The sequence below is a fragment of the Bubalus bubalis genome, chromosome 8, assembly GCF_019923935.1.
Source record: "Bubalus bubalis isolate 160015118507 breed Murrah chromosome 8, NDDB_SH_1, whole genome shotgun sequence".
NCBI classification, from domain to species: domain Eukaryota; kingdom Metazoa; phylum Chordata; class Mammalia; order Artiodactyla; family Bovidae; genus Bubalus; species Bubalus bubalis.
Window position 1 is genome coordinate 102948014 of NC_059164.1, and position 21331 is coordinate 102969344.

At 44.1% G+C, this 21331-nt stretch overlaps 1 protein-coding gene across 3 annotated transcripts in view; it reads right to left on the bottom strand.

Moving 5' to 3' along the window:
* PARP12 (poly(ADP-ribose) polymerase family member 12) overlaps window positions 1-21331 on the bottom strand; it is a 46528-nt gene that overhangs the window by 1453 nt on the left and 23744 nt on the right. For 2 of the 3 annotated variants that reach the window (XM_025291641.3, XM_044946946.2), the window contains exons 6-11: window positions 17293-17488; window positions 15700-15841; window positions 11564-11660; window positions 3767-3842; window positions 1851-1981; window positions 828-979 (exon numbers count right to left, since the gene is read on the bottom strand). In XM_025291641.3, the coding sequence (XP_025147426.1) occupies window positions 828-979; window positions 1851-1981; window positions 3767-3842; window positions 11564-11660; window positions 15700-15841; window positions 17293-17488 (794 nt within the window). The remainder of the gene's footprint in view (window positions 1-827; window positions 980-1850; window positions 1982-3766; window positions 3843-11563; window positions 11661-15699; window positions 15842-17292; window positions 17489-21331) is intronic. The other variant, XM_006078779.4, reaches the window with a different exon arrangement.

The following is a 21331-nucleotide window of genomic DNA, read 5'->3' on the forward strand; positions in this document are numbered from 1 at the left end:
CATAGATTCATGGATGAGAATCTGAGTTTGAAGCTGCTGCCTGCACATTGATTTACGACCTACCACCGGCTCCCATGCACCCTGACCCCACAGCCATCAGACTGAAGCTAACGGACAGACCTGGCCGAGAAGCTGCTGACTACAGATCACACCACTACGAGGTTCTCTCAATTTAGCAGCCACTGAAGAGGAGAGGAGAATGTTCCTGTTCTCAGGAGGTGTTTAAGGGTAAAGTGGTATGATACATGCCACCTACTTCCAAATGGTTCAGAAATAAGAGACAGGGTGATAAATCCAATGTGAAGTGTTAAAGTTGATGAACTGGTAAAATTCATGTGGGAGGGTTTTTTAAATATTATTCTTGCACCTTTCCTGTGAGCTAGAAATTATTTTCAAATAAAGTTTAAAAATAACTAAGAGACAAAACCAGGTAACACATTATAGCAAGAGTGACATGTTTACCTGAGTCTATCTGAGCATTCAGATTTTTACTCTAAGGTAACAGCGTGGACAGGTGGGGCCCTGACTCGGGGCTAGGAAGGAGGCGCTGTCTCCTCTTCCCACTCCCCCACAGGGACGCAGGCCCATCTCCAAGGGAAGCCAAACCCCAGCCTAAGCAGGGGGTCAGGCCTGGGGCTGCACACGGCGGGGAGGGAGAGTCAGGTGTTGACATCTGGGTCCCCCACATCCCGGCCCGTCCTCCCCAAGTCTGAACTACTGGTCCAGCTCATGCTGGTTCCCCGCATGCCCTCTGTCAATTTGTTTTAAGGTGGTTTCTGGGGCCTGGACAGTGAGGCCAAGATGATTCTACCAGCAGGGGCACTTACCCTTGCCATAGGAAGTACCGTGGAGACCACTGACCCGCCAGTCAAAGTTCTGCTGGCAGATGGCATCGACAAAACCAGTGCTGGTGCCATGGAACAGCTGCCTTTCGTCCACCATCTTCCCACCGTTTCTCTTCTGCATCTGCTCTTTTTGCCTAGAATCACGAAGGGAACGTATGCTGGAGGCAGAGGGCACTTGCCACTAAACACAGGCTGCCCAACCCAAGAAAACATGTCTTATTAGACATGCCATGAGACCAGGAGCCATGAGACTCCAGTCACAGGCCAGGAGCCTGGAAAGCTGAGAGTAGGACCTGGATGAGAGCAGAGGGAAGCCCTCCCTCCTGGGCTCCAGGCCTCCACGGCTCCTTGAATCCCCAAAGCAGACAGACGAGCCTTTAGAAGGCAGGCTGCTTCTTCCCAGTATCCTGCTCCCGCCTGGAGCCTAGCCAAGGGAGCTGGAAGATGCTGGACAGCAGGGGCATCCTCCTCCCTCTCCTCTAAGTTCCCTGATCTCATCACCGGACCGGAGTTCAGATGACCCTGCTCCAGCCTCTTGTGGGGAAAGGGGAGCAGGACCCCAGGCCCACCACGGGGACCTGCTGTGGATTTCATTCCCACACGGACATGTGGCTGGGGATATGCCAGTCCTTGGGCACAAAAAGGAGGCCCCTGCCCTCTGGCTGCCAGGACAATAGCTTTACATTCCCCAGGGTGAGGGGTGGCTTCTATGGACCCTCCCCTGTTGATCTCCAGGGAGGCAGAGTATCTATTGCAAGAGCTGGCTTTGTCCCTGGGGAAGCCACAGCACCCGCCCCCTACTCCACCCTGTCTCTGGAGGGACATGCTGGCACTGAGTTGTACAGGTGAAGGGGGGGACAGAAGAGGGGTGCAGCTCCTGATCCCTGCAGCCTGGGGCAAGCAGCAGCTGCTGTGGCGGATTGTCACTGCCACACCGGCATGTCTGGGAAGCAGCTGTCTGAGGGAACAAGGGACCAGCCCACCAAGAGCGAGCCCTGGACATACCACTGGTAGATTTCCCAGAGGGCGGGGTTCTGGACCCGTTCAATCTTCTGAATGGAGTAGAGAGGCATCGTATTGGTGAAGAGAATCCAGACCTTCTGAAACTCTTCTGAGGATGAAGGGACGGTGATCCTCTGTAACAGGCAAACATTTTTACTCTTATCGTCAAAGTGTAGAATACAGCTCTCTTCCCAAGGCTGCTCATGGAATGCCAGAACCACAAGCAAACACAGACATCTTTCTGTGTCTCAGAGTAAAGGGGAGCATTTTCCTCTCTCCCCTTAACTCCAAGGGGCAATCTCTCCAGGCTTGGATGTGTGCAATTTGTGGTTACTTCCCTCCTTTCCCTGGCAAAGCCAGCCAGCCTGAAGGACAGGCAGGCATTGCTATGTCAGTACCACCTCAGGAGTTCAAGCACGGTCCCTGCTCTCCTCCCGACCCCACTCAGGGCCAACTACAGGGTCTATGAGACCCAGAGCTGGTGCCAGTGGATGTGGAACACACACGTCTGGCAGAGAAGGGGCAAACCCTGCCACAGGCAGCAATGCCATAAGGCCACACACAACACGTGCTGAGGGAAAGGCCAGGCTGGCGGATGGCACACAGCAGCTCAGGAGCTCAGTGAGACCAGGGGCACCCCTCCCTCCCAGAGAAGTCCACCCCTCCCCTAGCGTCTGGCTCTAGGAAAGCACTCTTGACGAGCCCGCAGAGGCCCCTGATTGTCACACAGAGAGACAACACACAAATCCCTGCTCCTGCTGTCTGGTCCCCAACCAGCTTACCTGTTTTCAGGTCCATGAGGCTGGGCTCAGTGACCCTGTTCCAGGATCACTGGGGATTCTCTCTGCATCATCCTTTCCTCCACCCAAGTGCAGCCTTATAATAACCACCTCATCCCCGACAGACCCTGAATTATCAGGGCTCTGTGTGAACATACATGGCTCTCTGCAACCTACAATCTGACTCTGGTTTCCCTGCTCCTGTCTCTCTGGAGGCCACCATGCCCTCTCCCTCAAGCCTGCCCTCCCAGCCCAGAGCCCGACAAGGACTCCCGCACTTGTCACAGCTCAGCCCCCTGACCAGGGCACTCCACAGCAGGGCCTGACTTCCCTCTCCTGCGCCCCCACATCTATGCACGCCCTCCACCAGAGACACTTCCTGTGTCCTGTCTTGGGTTCCTTTCCATCCAGTTCGCATCCACCAGCATGTTCCTCCCCAACCTCTCCTGTGTAAGCGCCAGCTGTCACCAGGTATGGACCCAGTGAGGTCTTCCTTGATCTCTGAAATACAGCCGCCTGGTCCCTGATGGCCAAGTACTGCATCTGCAGTCGCCCAGCCCTCCAATGTCCTACCGCGGCTGCTGGTGTCTGGGTGTGCTTTGTGCATCTCCCAGGCAGGGGCTGTCAAGTTGGAAAAGCCAGTCTGCACAGTGCTTGCTGGGTCAGAGGCCAGAAGCTCCACCTACACCTGGCGTCATCAGACCCCGGCCTGAGCTCTTTACCCAACTCAGCACAGCGCCCACTGCAAGCTGCTAAACAGAGTTTCCATTCTCTCGTCTTCCAGTAAGTTCCTAGTATCTGCCTCCCAGCTGCAACTCTTCTTTTAGATGGCTCTCATCACACTGAACCCTCTCCTGGCTTCTTTCCCTTTTCTTCTTAGTAAAACTTTTATCGGCTAAGCAGCTTATAATTACACCCTTCCTAGAAAACTTCCAGTTCATCTTCCTCCCTCCACCATACATCCTTCTCCCCTCAGGCCACAGCCACCTCCTGAGCAGTCATTTAGCTGTAAATAAGCCCCAAGATCTGAAAGACACCAAACTTAGGACTCACCTCTCAGCGGCAAAGGACACAGCACGGTCTGCTTACCTGTGTCTAAGAACACCCTCCTCCCAGCCTAGGGCAGTGCCAGTCTCATACCTTAAAGCCAGTGTCCGGCAGGGCCGAGCGATCCCAATGGTCAGGAATGTTCTTTAGGCCTTGAGAATTGATGCTGCTATAAAATGTAAAGAAAAACACTTAGTCTGTTCTTAGACATAAGTAGGCCTCTCAGAGGTGCCTCCAGCAACCTAGGCCATCAGTCTTGAGTCTCAGCATATCATCTGTAAAGTCAGGGAGGAGGCAAGGAAGCACATAAGCACACTCTCCACCACGGGACAGCACTTCCATCTTGGCCTGTGTGGTCAAAACCAATTGGGCACAAGGGATCTGTTTTTCACCTGTACCCAAATAACTCTGCCACATAAGGGAGAGAGCATTATGACTAAAGCTGCACACATAAACCCTCCCCCTAATTTTATAAAATTCAAAGAGCCTTGAAACTTTCATTAAAAACAGCCTCAAGGCTTCACTGGTGGTGCAGTTAAGAGTCTGCCTTGCAATGCAGGGGACATTGGTTCGATTGCCAGTCCAAGAAGATTCCACATGCCATGGAACAATGAAGCTTGTGTCCCACAACTAATGAGCCCACACACCTCAACTACTGAAGCGTTTGGGTCCTAGAGCCTGCACTCCACAAGAGAAGCCATTACAATGAGAAACCCCTGCACAGAGTAGCCCCAGCTTGCTACAAAGAGAGAAAGCCCACACAGCAAAGAAGACCCAGCATAGCCAAAATTAACTAAATAAATAATTTTTTTAAAAAACAGCCTCAGTGAAACTAGCACAACACTATAAATCAACTATACTCTAATAAAAAACAAATTAAGTTAAAAAAAACTCAGCTTCAATGACGTATAGTTGGCAGAACTATATATGTTTACATAAACATATGTAATATTTAAAAACGTTTTTTTAAAACATAAAATTGATGTCAAAATTCACTTGGCAGTAGAAATTTGACTTGAACTGCTAAGAGGCTACTTGTGGTCTCTCTCTTCCCTTCTTAAAGTGACTATGCAAAAAATATTAGCATGTTTCATTGCATGGATCACATAATACAAGCAGCACATGCTCTTTTTAAAAGTGAAATAAAAACTGAGTTCTAAAAAAATGTGGACCAAAGGGTTTAGAAATAAGGACTGTGAAACTAACTCCAAATCATTCCTAGTCAGTTTCAGAAGGCTCTGTTCTTCCCACAATAGATCTACCTTCTGTTTCTGCTGGCATGAGATATGTACCTTTTTCCTAAGCCTCAAAGAACTCTCACAAATAATTTTCCTAGGAAAATGGCACAATTTAAAAATAACTTAAAAGGTCCCACAAGCAAGAATCAGCCAGAAACAGACCCATGTAGATGTAAGATGCTAAAATTAGAGGCAGGTTATAAAACAACTTCCTGCTAATTTCTTTCTATGTTTAAAGAAATTTAAGACAAACTTTAAAAACATATGCAAGGAACAGAAAACTATAAATAGGCCTGGAGGATTTGGAAAAAAAAACTGTAGAAATGAAAAAAAAAATCTTTGAAGTATAAGTTCAATGGATAGGCTTATTAGCAGATCAGACAATCTAAAGAGAGGGTGGGTGAGCTGAAAGGTAAGGGCAGTGAAATTATCCAGAATGTGAGGCAGAGAATAAGAAGATGAGCAAGGAGGGGAAGAAGCCAAGATGTGGAGAACACAGTGAGAAGGCTTGAATCTAGTCACAGCCAAACTGAAGCTCCAAAAAGACAATATCGAGAACAGGGTGAAGGCAATTTTCAAAGAGAACTAATGAGACACAACAACCTACAGATTTAAGAAGCACAAAGAATCCTCAACAGGACAAATAAAAATGCATATCTAGACACACCAGAGTGAGAGTGCCTGATACAAAGACAAATGGAAAATCTTAAAAGCAGCCAGAAGGGGAGGAAAAAAAGTGATTCTGGCAAAAAGCTTCAGTTAGACCAACAGCTGACTTCTCAGAAACAGCAATGGAAACCAAAGGACAGTGGAGTGATATCGTCAATGTTCCAAGAGAAAAAGAAACAAGTAAAACATCTATACTTACGTAGATCCAATGCGGAAATCATATTCTGTGACCCCACTAACTGTGTAAATAAAGCATTTCTTTCTAAAAGCCACCCACACTAGAGTCCCAGTGGCCATGGAGGACCAAGCAGACTCACTTGCTAGAGTCATGACCACCAGCTTCCGTCACACAGGATAGAGGGAAGCACCATGCACTTTCCTGCGTCAACATGTGTAAGAGAGCAGGAAGATCCCAATCCCTCGTGTCTTAGTCTGAATCTTACCAAAATGACCACTCTTATTTCTGACATGTGGTGTCTGCCATGGTCTCCTGAAAACAAAGTAGAGTGAGGACAAAAGAGATCCAGTTTCAGAAAAGAGACAGGTTTTTTTAAACTGTACCAAGGGTAGGCTCTGGATAGGGAAGGAAAGAAAAAAAGATGTCTAGGACTTCCCTGGTGGTCCAGTGATTAAGAATCCACCTTCCAACGCAGGAAACATGGGTTAGATCCCTGGTCGGGGAACTAAGTTCCCATATGCTTTGGGGCAACTAAACCCACGTGCCACAACTACCAGACCTGTACACCATAATCAAAGATTCCACATGCTGCAACTAAGACCTGACAGTCAAGTAAAACTAATATTTTAGAAAAATGATATCCAGAAGTAGGATCACTCATAATTAACCAAAACTAAATCCAGAAGCAATCCAAAGAGAAGAGACAGATCAGATCAGATCAGTCACTCAGTCATGTCCGACTCTTTGCGACCCCATGAATCGCAGCACACCAGGCCTCCCTATCCATCACCAACTCCCGGAGTTCACTCAGACTCATGTCCATCGAGTCGGTGATGCCATCCAGCCATCTCATCCTCTGTCATCCCCTTCTCCTCCTGCCCCCAATCCCTCCCAGCATCAGAGTCTTTGCCAATGAGTCAACTCTTCGCATGAGGTGGCCAAAGTACTGGAGTTTCAGCTTTAGCATCATTTCTTCCAAAGAAATCCCAGGGCTGATCTCCTTCAGAATGGACTGGTTGGATCTCCTTGCAGTCCAAGGGACTCTCAAGAGTCTTCTCCAACACCACAGTTCAAAAGCATCAATTCTTCAGCACTCAGCTTTCTTCACAGTCCAACTCTCACATCCATACATGACCACAGGAAAAACCATAGCCTTGACTAGCCGGACCTTTGTTGGCAAAGTAATGTCTCTGCTTTTGAATACGCTATCTAGGTTGGTCATAACTTTCCTTCCAAGGAGTGTCTTTTAATTTCATGGCTGCAGTCACCATCTGCAGTGATTTTGGATCCCAGAAAAATAAAGTCTGACACTATTTCCACTGTTTCCCCATCTATTTCGCATGAAGTGGTGGGACCAGATGCCATGATCTTTGTTTTCTGAATGTTGAGCTTTAAGCCAACTTTTTCACTCTCCACTTTCACTTTCAATAAGAGGCTTTTGAGTTCCTCTTCACTTTCTGCCATAAGGGTGGTGTCATCTGCATATCTGAGGTTATTGATATTTCTCCCAGCAATCTTGATTCCAGCTTGTGTTTCTTCCAGTCCAGCGTTTCTCATGATGTACTCTGCATAGAAGTTAAATAAACAGGGTGACAATATACAGCCTTGACGAACTCCTTTTCCTATTTGGAACCTGTCTGTTGTTCCATGTCCAGTTTTAACTGTTGCTTCCTGACCTGCATACAAATTTCTCAAGAGGCAGATCAGGTGGTCTGGTATTCCCATCTCTTTCAGAATTTTCCCAGTTTATTGTGATCCACACAGTCAAAGGCTTTGGCATAGTCAATAAAGCAGAAATAGATGTTTTTCTGGAACTCTCTTGCTTTTTCCGTGATCCAGCGGATGTGGGCAATTTGATCTCTGGTTCCTCTGCATTTTCTAAAACCAGCTTGAACATCAGGAAGTTCACGGTTCACATATTGCTGAAGCCTGGCTTGGAGAATTTTGAGCATTACTTTACTAGCATGTGAGATGAGTGCAATTGTGTGGTAGTTTGAGCATTCTTTGGCATTGCCTTTCTTTGGGATTGGAATGAAAGCTGACCTTTTCCAGTGGCCACTGCTGAGTTTTCCAAATTTGCTGGCATATTGAGTGCAGCACTTTCACAGCATCATCTTTCAGGATTTGAAAGAGCTCAACTGGAATTCCATCACCTCCACTAGCTTTGTTCGTAGTGATGCTTTCTAAGGCCCACTTGACTTCACATTCCAGGATGTCCAGCTCTAGGTCAGTGATCACACCATCGTGATTATCTGGGTCGTGAAGATCTTTTTTGTACATTTCTTCTGTGTATTCTTGCCCTCTCTTCTTAATATCTTCTGCTTCTGTTAGGTCCATACCATTTCTGTCCTTTATCGAGCTCATCTTTTAACTAAATGATAAATATTTCTGCATGGTAAAATACTTCATAGACAAAGCCAAAAGGCAAAAAACAAGCAAAGAAAAAATACTGAAACTTACATGACAAACTAAGGGCTGATCTCCCCAACAGAAAGAAGACTCAATGTTTAAGAAACATACCAAAATGTTGGCTGAAGAATGGACAAAAAGACAAACAGTCCCCAGAAAAAGAAATGCAAATGGCCCTTACATGTTAGGAAAGAATATTAAACCTCACTCATAAGAGAAAACGAATTAAATACACTGAAATACCCTTTCCCACCTTTACTGAAGAGCTTGATGACTTCCTGTTTTCAAGGCTGAAGGAAACAGGCACCTCACACATTCTGGGGTGAGTGTACATGGTTAAGCCCCACAAACAGGAACTTGCATTTACCATCTAGGACTCCAACCTGATGGCTCACCTCCACAACTAACAAACAGCACATACAGCAGACATTCTTTGTGGTATCATACTCATACTAGCAGATCACAAAAAGGCAAAGCATTCCTAAAAAGGGGACAGATTAAACCATGGCAAATACACATGACAGAGAATCATGAAGACAGGAACAGAATTCAGAAGACTTCAATGAACTGAAAGAGAGTAATTTCTTTTTCCCAAAAAGTTATACAATACTCTAAGTGAAGCTTTCCTGGTAGTTCAGGCAGTGAAGAATCTGCCTGCAATGCAGGAGACTGGGTTTGATCCTTGAGTCAGCCCTAGAGAAGGAAATGCGCAATCCACTCTAGTATTCTTGCCTGGAGAATTTCATGGACAAAGGAGCCTGGAGGGGGTTGCAAAGAGTTGGACAAGACTGAGCAACCAATACACATACTGAAGTGATCACCATAGTAAGTCTAGTAATGATGTATTAAGTGAAAAAAGGTACAGAATAGTAGAGATAGAATGCTACCATTTATCCAATAAACGAAGACACTTTTATGTACATTTGCTCATTTTTGCAAAAAGAAACACAGTAAAGATAAACTAAAAATTGATGAAAATGGTTGCCCGCCAAGGAAAAAGTGCAGATATAGAAAGGAGAATTCTAACTACTGAGTAGATCTTTTCATAGTTTTGACTTCTAAATCATGTTTTTTTACACATAGCCAAAAATAAATTTTATTAAGAAAGGGAGGAAAGAAGGCACACCTGGCTTTGAGGAAACAGGGAGGGGCAACCCCAGGAAGTTACTCTGTTAGACTCACAGGCACTCTATCTGCTTGATATTAACCTTTTCCCTCTAGCTTCTTTAAATGACCTTGCCTTGCTTCACAAGTACAACCATCCAAGTCCATATGTGACATCTTAAAATAAGAAACGGAAACACTCTCGGTCCTCTGTGAAACAGAAATGAGCCGGATTTCTCCAGCTAATGGAAGAGGCAGTCCTCTTGACAGCAACGCTGGCTACAGTCCTGGCCTGGGCTGTCACACATCAAACTAATGGGCACTGTGGTACCTCTTGTGATCCAAGCCACCATCCCCCAGTAACTGGCAATGGGGTTTGGAGAGAATTGACCCCTCCCCCAGCTCCAATCCCAGCCCACATGCCTCAAACCTAAAACTACCAATTCAGAGGTGTCTGATCAGTGCAGAGCTCACAGATTTGTTCCCGTCAGCAGCAGGAGGGCCCTGCTCCTAAATGCTCTTAAGGCCAGGCACAGCCCTACTGGTTTCTGGTAGTCTGATAAGGGAGCTCACTCGGGGGATGATTCGTGCCTGCAGCATCTGCTTTTGGTATTTTTAATATTCCATGATATTAAAGTATTAAAATAATGGAGTTTTGGAGGAGTATTCCATTATTTCAACATTTACAAAAATTCAAGTCTGTGATTCAATTATTCACTTGAAAAGACAAGCTGATAAGCTAGCTTCAAGTCTAGACTGGCCTGCAGATCACAACAAGCAGCCTTGTAGTTAGATATCCCAACACTACTACCCATAAGGATAATTCTTTCTCTGGTCCAATGCCTTTGCAACTAGTGGAATACGTATGCCAGTAATCAAACTGCTCTAGATGACTCTGAACTGGAACTGCCATTCATACATAACACAACTGGAGGACAAAGAGGAACTTTAAATGCTTTGTTAGAAACAAAAACCACAGTTTGCTACCAGTGGGGGAAAAAAACCAGCCCCGAAAAATGGTACTGATGAATCTATTTGCAGGAGAGGAAAAGAGACACAGATGTAGAGAACAGACTTGTAGACACAAGGATGGAAAGACCGGGTGGGACGAATTGAGAGAGTAGCACTGACATGTATACACTACCATGTGTAAAATAGGTAACTAGTGAGAATCCGCTGTGGAGCACAGGGAGCTCAGCTCTGTGCGCTGTAATGACCTAGAGGGGTGGAATGGGTGTGGAGGGAGGCTCAAGAGAGAAGGGGTGTATGTACACATACAGCTGATTCAAGTTGTTGTACAGCAGAAACTAAGACAATGTTGTAAAGCAATTATATTCCAATTAAAAAATAAATAAAAACAAACATACAAACAGAAAAACCCAGAGCTGTTCAAAAAGATATCTTCCAAGTCATAAAGCAAAAGATACAATCACTTGAAAATGGAACCAGAAAAATATCAGAGTTAGATCATTATTATTTCTTCACATTCTCTAAGTTAAGTCTAAACTAAGAAAGAACTTTCTGGTTTCTGGAAAAATCTGCACAAGAATACCTTCATGTCACAGTAACATCACTGGCAATCTTAAAGATAAAACATCTAATTAAGTGATTTGGGGGATATCTTTTCCTTTCTATTGTGTTTGGCTTATCATTTAATGCTTTGTTAATTGTATCTGTATCATCATTAAAACAACTATACATCAAGCATTTACCTTTTTATAACTTTGTTAAATATTATACCTTTATAATACATTTTTACTTGAAGTATGGTAAATATATTTCCATTTACCATATAGGTAAACATATTACCATTTACCATTCCATGGTAAAGATTTTTCCATTTCATGAAGCCTCAACCTTCTTACAGATCACTCATATAAACAGTAGCACTTTGGTATTAAGTGAAAAGTAAAGTGGCTCAGTCATGTCCGACTCTTTGCGACCCCATGGACTATACAGTCCATGCAATTCTCCAGGCCAGAATACTGAAGTGAGGAGCCTTTCCCTTCTCCGGGGATATTCCCAACCCAGGGATCGAACCCAGGTCTCCGGCACTGCAGGCATATTCTTTACAAGCTGAGCCACAAGGTAAGCCCGGTATTAAGTGAAGAAAAGTACAAATATACTCAAAGGGCAAGGCATAGGAAATAGAGACAGAGTGCCAGGGCATAAGATTGCAAGCCAACTAACCCTCTTGATGCTATAGCCAGTCTGAGTAGGTTTAGTACCTGCAGTTGAGCACGTATCGGCTGATACACATATTACATAAAAAATTCCCCAAATGCCACCTACCAGGTCTGCTTCATCTTCACATCTTGGGGAGATACATATTTGGGTCTTCGGCAAACCTTTCTAACTGTGCCATAGATCACATTTTTCTGAATGAAGGCTGGTGGAAAAAAAACACAATATACATACAGGACGGCAGTGTTTTATAAACACAAATTAAACAGGTTATAAAGCTAATTCAAATGTTAAAGCCCACAATCAGTCTGTTAAAAATAAGGCAGTTTTACACATTTCAAATATTCATAATAGGTATCTGTAGGAGACTGGATTTAATGAATAGATGAATGATTAGTAATTGACATATCAATTATACATGAGTGCTTTTAAATTGTTCCTTCCAATCTTGTTTAAACTATTATTTTGCTCAACAATTTTTCCCAGCTTGGATATAAAAAAGCTCCAGCCCAGCCTGAGACCAAATTACCACATCTTGAGCCAGTGGGATTTAGAGTTAATATAATAATTTTACGAGTAAAGTTTTTCTTAGTTTGACTAAACTTACTCAACAGCAATATTTCTCAACCTTTTACAACCTGTACAGTCTTTAACAAATGAAATTCTTACTCTATGCCAACCCCCAAGATTCTTATATTCATCCTGAGGGCAGAGAGGGGAACCTGTCTTTCAGGCTGAAAAGTCATGAAACCTATAGAATACATGTCCCAACCACCAGGAAATCTCTGTCAAGTCTTACTTTCTGCACATAAACAATTTATTTGACTTGAAAAACTAATTCACCCTACTGCATTTGAGCATATACCCTGTGATCACCTAGGTGTGTGTCCCTCATGCCAGAGTCCAGGTAGTCAAGAATGGGCACTCCCGGGCAGTCCCCAACATTCTGATCGGGAGACCATACTCCAGACATGGCTACCACAACCCCTTCAGTTACCCATCACTCAGCCTCTCACGAATACTCTGCTAATTAGCTTACTTAAACAGGTTTTTCACTGGTCTGTTGACTAGCATTGCAATGACTCTTAAATAACCTTTTATCAGTTCAGTTCAGTTCAGTCGCTCAGTCGTGTCCACCTCTTTGTGACCCCATGAATCGCAGCACGACAGGCCTCCCTGTCCATCACCAACTCCCGGAGTCCACCCAAACCCATGTCCATTGAGTCGATGATGCCATCCAACCATCTTATCCTCTGTCATCCCCTTCTCCTCCTGCCCTCAATCTTTCCCAGCATCAGGGTCTTTTCCAATGAGTCATCTCTTCACATCAGGTAGTCAAAGTATTGGAGTTTCAGCTTCAACATCAGTCCTTCCAATGAACACCCAGGACTGATCTCCTTTAGGATGGACTGTTTGGATCTCCCTGCAGTCCAAGGGACTCTCAAGAGTCTTCTCCAACACCACAGTTCAAAAGCATCAATTCTTCAGCGCTCAGCTTTCTTCACAGTCCAACTCTCACATCCATACATGACCACTGGAAAAACCATAGCCTTGACTGGACGGACCTCTGTTGGCAAAGTAATGTCTCTGCTTTTTAATATGCTGTCTAGGTTGGTCATAACTTTCCTTCCAAGGAGTAAGCGTCTTTTAATTTCATGGCTGCAATCACCATTTGCAGTGATTTCGAGCCCAGAAAAATAAAGTCAGCCACTGTTTCCACTGTTTCCCCATCTATCTGCCATGAAGTGATGGGACCGGATGCCATGATCTTAGTGTTCCGAATGTTGAGCTTTAAGCCAACTTTTCACTCTCCTATTTCACTTTTATCAAAAGGCTCTTTAGTTCTTCTTCACTTGCTGCCATAAGGGTTGTGTCATCTACATATCTGAGTTTATTGATATTTCTCCCGGCAATCTTAATTCCAGCTTGTGCTTTCTCCAGCCCAGCGTTTCTCATGATGTAATCTGTATATAAGTTAAATAAGCAGGGTGACAATATACAGTCTTGATGTACTCCTTTTCCTATTTGGAACCAGTCTGTTGGTCTATGTCCAGTTCTAACTGTTGCTTCCTGACCTGCATACAGGTTTCTCAAGAGGCAGGTCAGGGGCCGGGTATGCCCATCTCTTTCAGAGTTTTCCACAGTTTATTGTGATCCACACAAAGGCTTTTATAGGTGAAATTAAAAGGTATTCGAGATACATGAATGGGCTAAGTATTTGTGAGACCTGTTCCCTATGTCCCTCGAACAGAGTAAAGCATGAGGCCATCTCCCTAATTTACCATTAAAGAGAATACACTAGGCGAAGTCCTGAACAAGCCCTGACCATGGGGATTCTGCCAACCGATACCAGCTAACAGACATCAGAATTCTGGCTCTGGAGTCTTGGCATTTATTTGCCTTCAGTGACTGTTCTGTCACTGAAGGACAGAGTCTTTCAGGGTCACTGAAGTCCCTGAAAGGACAGAGTCAAGCCTTCCCTGATGCTACAGAACGAGTCATTTGGCCTGCTGTGTGTGTTTTTTAAACGAACTTGCTTCCTAATAAATATTTAGTAAATAAATCTGAGTGGCAGACTGCCGCCTGAGACTTGCTTTCACTCTGCCGAGTAGTGAGGTTATGAAGGGAGAAGTCACCTGAAACCTCTGTGGCTACTGTCATCTACCAACACACAGACCAAAGAGTTTTGCCCACCACGTGAGCTTGGGGCAGTCTGCAGGAAATATGCTTTTCTTAAGTTTGCAGTAAACTCAGTGTGTGTTCTTCCCCACCCTCATCTTGACTATTCTGTCCCCTGGGGGAGCTGCCTGGGTTGAGAGGCTGCATCTGACATTTCTAGTTGATTTGATAGTGTTCAGATACTTTAAATAAATATTTCAAACTGTGGTCAGCAGCAGTCAGATGGGTGCTACTTGTATAGACTTGATCTTCAGGCCAGTCCCAACTTATTATTCCATAGATTTCTCACGATCCCCTTGAGTGCACTTGTGTTTATCAGACTGTGGATTGTAAAACCACCTCACACATGATTGATGTTTCCCAGCAGATACTGAAAGCTGTAAGCAGTTCTCACTGTAGAGTAGAAGAAACTTTTAAGCTCTTTGCACAGGCACATCAAGGGGGCAGCGATTCTACCTTAACCAAAAGTACAAGTATAAAACCACAAGCAAAACTAACTGGATAAAAGTAGGCAGATAGAGTGGACTTAGGATAATTCACCAAAGACAGTTTGCTGCCCTCCAAACAGATGATCCACAAAAGTAAACAATAAACAGTGCTTAAAGTGCTGTTTAAAAGTGCTTAAAAGGAGGTCCACTTAATTTCCGTAAAAAAATGCTGAAAACTGATAAGGATTCAGAGATTAAAATGTGAATTTAAAGGCAAAACTGAACTGAACATGGATGAACTGATAAATCCATGTGAAAATGGCTTGAAAGAAGCCACAAGAAACTGAAACTAAAGGAAAGAAAAACACCACACCTCACAGATAAGTCACTGGAAGACCTGACCAAAGGGTGTTTGGTCTGCTTCTGTCTGTCTGTCAAGGCAAGCAGAACAAGCCATTAAGGCCCGGACTCAGGCTACCACAAGCAGAGCACCTGATAATCTGCTTTACAGCAATTTTCAGCTGATGTGTGTCTACCATGTGTTTCCAGCCAGCCACCAGTGCTGAAGGCGCCTACAGAAAAGCTGACGTGGACTCTGCAGCTGGGAGTAGGAGGAGGAGCTGCACAGCAGAACCACTGTGACGCATGTCAGTGACTAAAGTCAATCCTCAGACACAGGGACTTGCCCATGGCCCACAGGACCCTACTACAGTGCTGTCTACACCACCACTGCCACAGGCTGATGCTACCTGTCCCTCCACACGGGGTTCCCGTTGCCTGCTATCTGTCCCAGGCAGCTCCCCCTGCATCCTGCTGGCTGGCTCATTTGTTGACAGGTCTATTCTCCCTTCTAGATCCACAGCATTTCAGAACAGGGACCATTGCATCCTTCTCTTTCCTGGCCCTCAGTGTGTGTGCGGAGTTTCTCCACGGTTAAGATGGAAAAGGCAGGGCCAGCAGATGATCAGGCCCTACTGGGTGAGTGCAGTGGATCAGGAAATACCTTCTCCCAACCTCACCCTGGCCATGCCGCACAGCTTGGGGGATCTCAGTTTCCTGACCAGGGACTGAATACAGGCCAAGCAGTGAAAGCCCAGAATCCTAATCACTAGGCCACTGGGGAACCCCAAAAAGTACCTTTGAAGTCTAACTCGTATGAGTGCTTTCCTGCCTGGAACCTCAGGGTGGCTGCTTGGGGGTTAGACCCCGAGGCACAGTATGCGAGGTATGCCTTCTCCAAATCACTGCTGGTGACGCTGGTCACAGGGTGATCCATGCCCTGTGAAGGGAAAGCCAGATAGATATATGGTGAATGCAAGAAGACAGACACTGGGGGCCATCCACACACCCAGCAGATAAGCCCACAGTGGGTGTCTGTGTCCTGGGGGAGGCAGACGAGAGGAGCTGGGGGTGGGGCTGTGGTAGGAGAGAGAGGCACAGAATAGGAGCCAACAGGACTGCCTGCTGTAAACTGCTCAGGAAAATGGAAGACAGCCCATGTGGGCCCAACTAACCTGGATAACCATGACGGGAGCAATGGAAGAGAGGGTGTTCAATTACTTGTAACAGATAACACAACCCTTCAAGTACAAGTGAACTCGCAAATGCTATTTCACTGAGGGCCTGAGCACCGCAGCCTCTTCTGTCCATTGTTTCGGCCTCATCCCTCCCTCTCCTGACCAAACCCAGAGCCACACTAGAGAGCCTCCCTGAACAAATCCAGGGAAGACAGAAAAAATCCCAGGATGCTTGGGGGGGAAGGCAGGTGGGGCAGAGGACAGATGCAGGAAGGCTGGCACTGGAAGAAGAGGGAAGGAGGAGGGCTCAAGTCATCTGCTGAGAGTGCCCACGTCCACCTGGCCAGCGGGTACAGAGTGGCAATACCTCTGCATTTCAACTGGCCAGTGTCTTTCTCCTGAGGACCTGCTATGTGCAAACACTGTCCTCAGCCTGGGGGCACGTCAGTGGCCAAAGCCCCCACGAAGCTCACGTTACAGAGTTCCCAGGGAAAAAAAATTTCAAATGCAGTCAAGAGCATGAAACTAAAGCTTTAATATAGCCTCTCACAATCCAGAAAAATACAAATGTCTATTAGACCACATACCCCAACTGTCATTTGGGAGAAGTTGTCACTATAGAAATGGTGACCTCCCTACACATGTATCTCTACAGATAACCGGGGTCGGGGGGAAGCTCCCTCTAATCTTGATTCATCTATGAACATCTCTGAATAGTTGACAGCAGCAGTTACTTGACCCAAATACCAAATCAATAGCTGAAACAAGTTAATTTCATATACTTTTCCATCTTTTGTAAAGTGACTTCTATAGATAAAGCAAAAAGCCAGCTCTGAAAAGCCTTAAGCTTTATTCCACAGCTATACAAACACTCCTGCACACCCAGGCACTCGCTCTGGAGTTACCTGTTCAACAGTAAGAGAGACATTTTTCTACCCCCATTTAACAAACTATGATATCACTACAACCAAAGTTACTCAGTCCTCATGAACTAACAGATAGCTAATTGTTCCAAGTTGTGACCTTATACAAATGAACTCTAAATTATCCAGTTCTGCCATAATTCCCCCAAAGCAAGCGAGTCATAAGGGGACCTGGGGATCTTTGGCTCTGTCAAGGGCTCCCTGGAGCAGTCCTTGTGCCCATGTTTGCAAAGATTCCTCCATCATGGACCCACAGGAAGAAACACTCATACTCTTTCCGTGACACTTACTTGTCGTCCATATTCCTGCCAAGAGCCAAACTCATCAGTCCAGTACCAAACCCAGTTGGTGGTGAGGATGAAGTGTGGAGGTTTGGTGACCGAGGAGGCTGTGGAGAGACGGCGAGCCTGGGTGGCACCAAACTTCATGGTGTCAAAGTTCAGAAAACCAATGAGAAAGCTACTGGATGTTTCAGTGCACGTGACCCTGCAAAAGAACACAAGAAGTAAACTGAAAGTCCAGCCACATGAACGTGGGCCCCTCAGCTTCTTTCGTGGTCTCCGAGTCACTCGGCTGAAAGATGTGAACATACATGGGACCTGCACATTTAAAACAATGCGTCAGGGTGGGAGGGGACTTGCTTTAAGATCCATTTTGCTGTGTGAAAATAATAAAATCACAATACTATGGAAAAGAGCCCCTGGAGGAGACAATGGCAACCCACTCCAGTATTATTGCCTGGGAAATGCCATGGACACAAGAGGCTGGCAGGCTACCATCCATGGGGCTGCACAGAGTCAGACACAACTGAACAACTAAGCGCACAAACACACACACACTATGGAGAACTTGTTATCATGACATTCCTTTCATTACACAAAAATGCTAGGTAAAACAGCCTTTTAAAAAATGCATTGCTGAGCTGACAAAAAACAAAAATCCTTAGAAGCCAAAAATAGTTAATATACACTGCATGTGGGCTGGGCTAGTCCCCCTACTAAGTACTTTATACATTTTAAGGGATTAAGTCTTCATTGTACCAAAGCTGCGACTCATCCCCATTTTTACAGATGTGAAAACAGAAGCCCAGGGAGGTTCAGAAACCTGTTCAAAGTTAAACAGCTAATAGACAGCAGAGCTGGGGTTTAAGTTAAGCAGTTTGGCAGAATGGCCTGCACTCTGAGCCACCATGATCTACTTGCTTTCCAAATGCTGTACTGCCCCAAGAGCAAAGGGAAGGTCTGGAACCAGTGAGGTGAATGAAAACTAAAGCCATTGGCTGTCCAAAGGCAATGTCAGTGAGTAATGACAAACAGCCCTATTTTTAGTGGCAATGAAGAAACAGGAAACAAATGTAGTATCTGAATATGGTCAAGGGTTAAATCTCCAAAGAGATATTTCAGCATAAAATCATGATTTTAAAAGATTACACATCCTTAGTGAAGGGAGCTGGAAAAGGAATCTGCTTTGCAAAGGAAGTCAGCAAGGAAATTTGCCTATGTCAGAGTTGGCTTTGGAAGGAAAGGAAGAAAACTTCCACTGAGAACTCATAAACTGCTCCCGCCTCAAGGAAGTTAAGTTGATTCACACTTCTTTTGTGAGAATTAAATTTAGAGACCCACAGTGGCATTTCCTATAGAAGCAAACACAAATCCTCTCTGGAAGGAATTTACCTTCAACTCAGGCCTCAAAAGAATTTCTATAATGCTTAAGATGGTATAAAGAGAAGGGAACTCTCCTACACTGTTGGTGGGAATTTAAATTGGTATAGCCACTATGGAGAACAGTATGCTAAGTCGCTTCAGTCATGTCCGACTCTGTGTGACCCCATAGATGGCAGCCCACCAGGCTCCCCCGTCCCTGGGGTTCTCCAGGCAAGAACACTGGAGTGGGTTGCCATTTCATTCTCCAATGCATGAAAGTGAAAAGTGAAAGTGAAGCCGCTCAGTCGTGCCCGACTCTTCGCGACCCCATGGACTGCAGCCCACCAGGCTCCTCCGCGAGATTTCCCCCTCCGTGGGATTTTCCAGGCTAGAGTACTGGAGTGGGGTGCCATTTCCTTCTCCAGGAGAACAGTATGGAGGTTCCTTAAAAAACTAAAAATAGAGCTACTATATGATAATCCTGCAATCCCACTCCCGGGCATATATCTGGAGAAAAACATGATCCGAAAGGATACATGAACCCCAATATTCATTGCTTCACTGTTTATAATAGCCAATACATGGAAGCAACCTAAGTGTCCATCGACAGAGGAATGGATAAAGAAGATATGGTGTGTGTAGGTATGTATGTATATATACATATATATATATATATATATATACACATATATATATATATATATGAGAATATTACTCAGCCATTAAAGAAATAATGCCATTTACAATATGGCATTATTCTGGGTGGATGGACCCAGAGTGTCATACTGAATGAAGTCAATCAGACAAAAGGAGAAATATTGTATGACATCCCTTATCTGTGGTATCTGAAAAGAAATGACACAAATGAACTTAAAGAACAGAAAAAGACTCACAGACTTAGAAATCAAATTTATGGTTGCTGGAGGAAAGGGATAGTTAGGGACTTTGGTAAGGTCATGGACATTGCTATGTTTAAAATGGATAACCAACAAGGACCTACTGCATAGCACATGGAACTCTACTCAATGTTATGTGCCAGTCTGGATGGGAGGTGCCTTTGGAGGAGAATGGATACATGTATATATATATGGCTGAGTCCCTTTACTGTTCACCTGAAACTACAACAACATTGTTAGTCAGCTACAACCCAATACATAATAAAAGTTTAAACTTTTAAAAATTTCTACAGATAAAGTTTCAGCAAACATAAGCTTATAATCAAATAAACCAGAAACAAGACACCATAAGCAAAATCCAGCAAAACCAGTCTGCTAAAGACAACAGATGTTAAGAGTTGTTGGATATAAATACACAATATGAATAAAGTGTTTTTTAAAGTTAATACTGAGTATCAAAAGTATGAGTATGGATTAAGAAACTGTAAGAATTAAGCAGGAAAAAACAATCTTTAGAAGTAAATAATTATAATCTTAAAATCACAGTAGACAGGACACACTTCATCTCAGACAAGGCTGAACTAATGAACTAGGTAACCAAATGAAGAAATTCCCCTGCATACAGCACAAAGGACGACGTGAGAGAGAAGTCAAAAAACATAAAAAATAGAGTAAGAAGATCTTAATATATGTATAATTAGAAGTCCAGAGAAACAATATTTTTGAGGAACTTTCAGAAATGATTAAACATAAAACCTCCAACTCAAAAAGAATGAATTATAAACAGACTAAATAAAAATAAATCCACATATAGACAGATCTTTATGAAACTGTAGCACCAGAGGCTGACTGTATGTTTAGTCAGAGAGAAAAAAACAGACTACCTACTGTAATGTGTTGAACTGTATCCTTACTCGTGGCAGCTGAAATGTGACCTCACTAGGAAATAAGGTCTTCTCAGATATAATTAAGATGAAGTCATACTCAAGTAGGCTGAGCCCTAATCCCATGACTTGGTGTCCTCATAAAAAGAAATTTGGACACAAAGACACATAGGAGAAAGCCATGAGACAAAAAAGAAAGAGATTAGAGTAACGCAGCTATAAACCAAGGAATGCCAAGAAATATGAAGGATTGCCAACAACCACCAGGAGCTAGGAGGAGGCAAGAAGGATCTTCCCCTGGCGTCTACAGACAGAGCATAGCCCTGCTGACACCTTGACTTTGGAATTCTAGCCTCCAGAAACATAAGAATAAATTCTTGCTCCTAAGACACCAAATTTGCAGTCATCTGTTACGACAGCACCCCAGCCCCAGGCCAAACAATGTATTTATACTGATAACTAACTTCTAAATAAGCAATGGGAGCCAGAAAACAATGGAATAATTTTTGAAGAATTGAGAGAAAATACCCAATAAAACTATTTTTCAAGAATGAAGATGAAATAAACACTTTCAGATAAACAAAAAACACATCTGCCAGCAGACCCTCACTAAACCAACTTCTAAAAGATGAATTTAAAAGAAAATGATCCACAAGGAAACATATGAACAAAGGATTGTGTGCAAAAATCCAAAATGATAAATGTCTAAATTTAAACAAATACTGACTATATAAAACAATGTTAATTTCTAACTCCTGGGATTAAGAAAATAGAAGCAATTTTATACAACACATTTTATATGCCTGGCATTGTTCTGAGCATTCTACACATTAATTCTTTTAATTCTCAAAATAATTAATCCTTTAATGTAGAAACTATTATTTTTATATACTTGACATAAGGAAA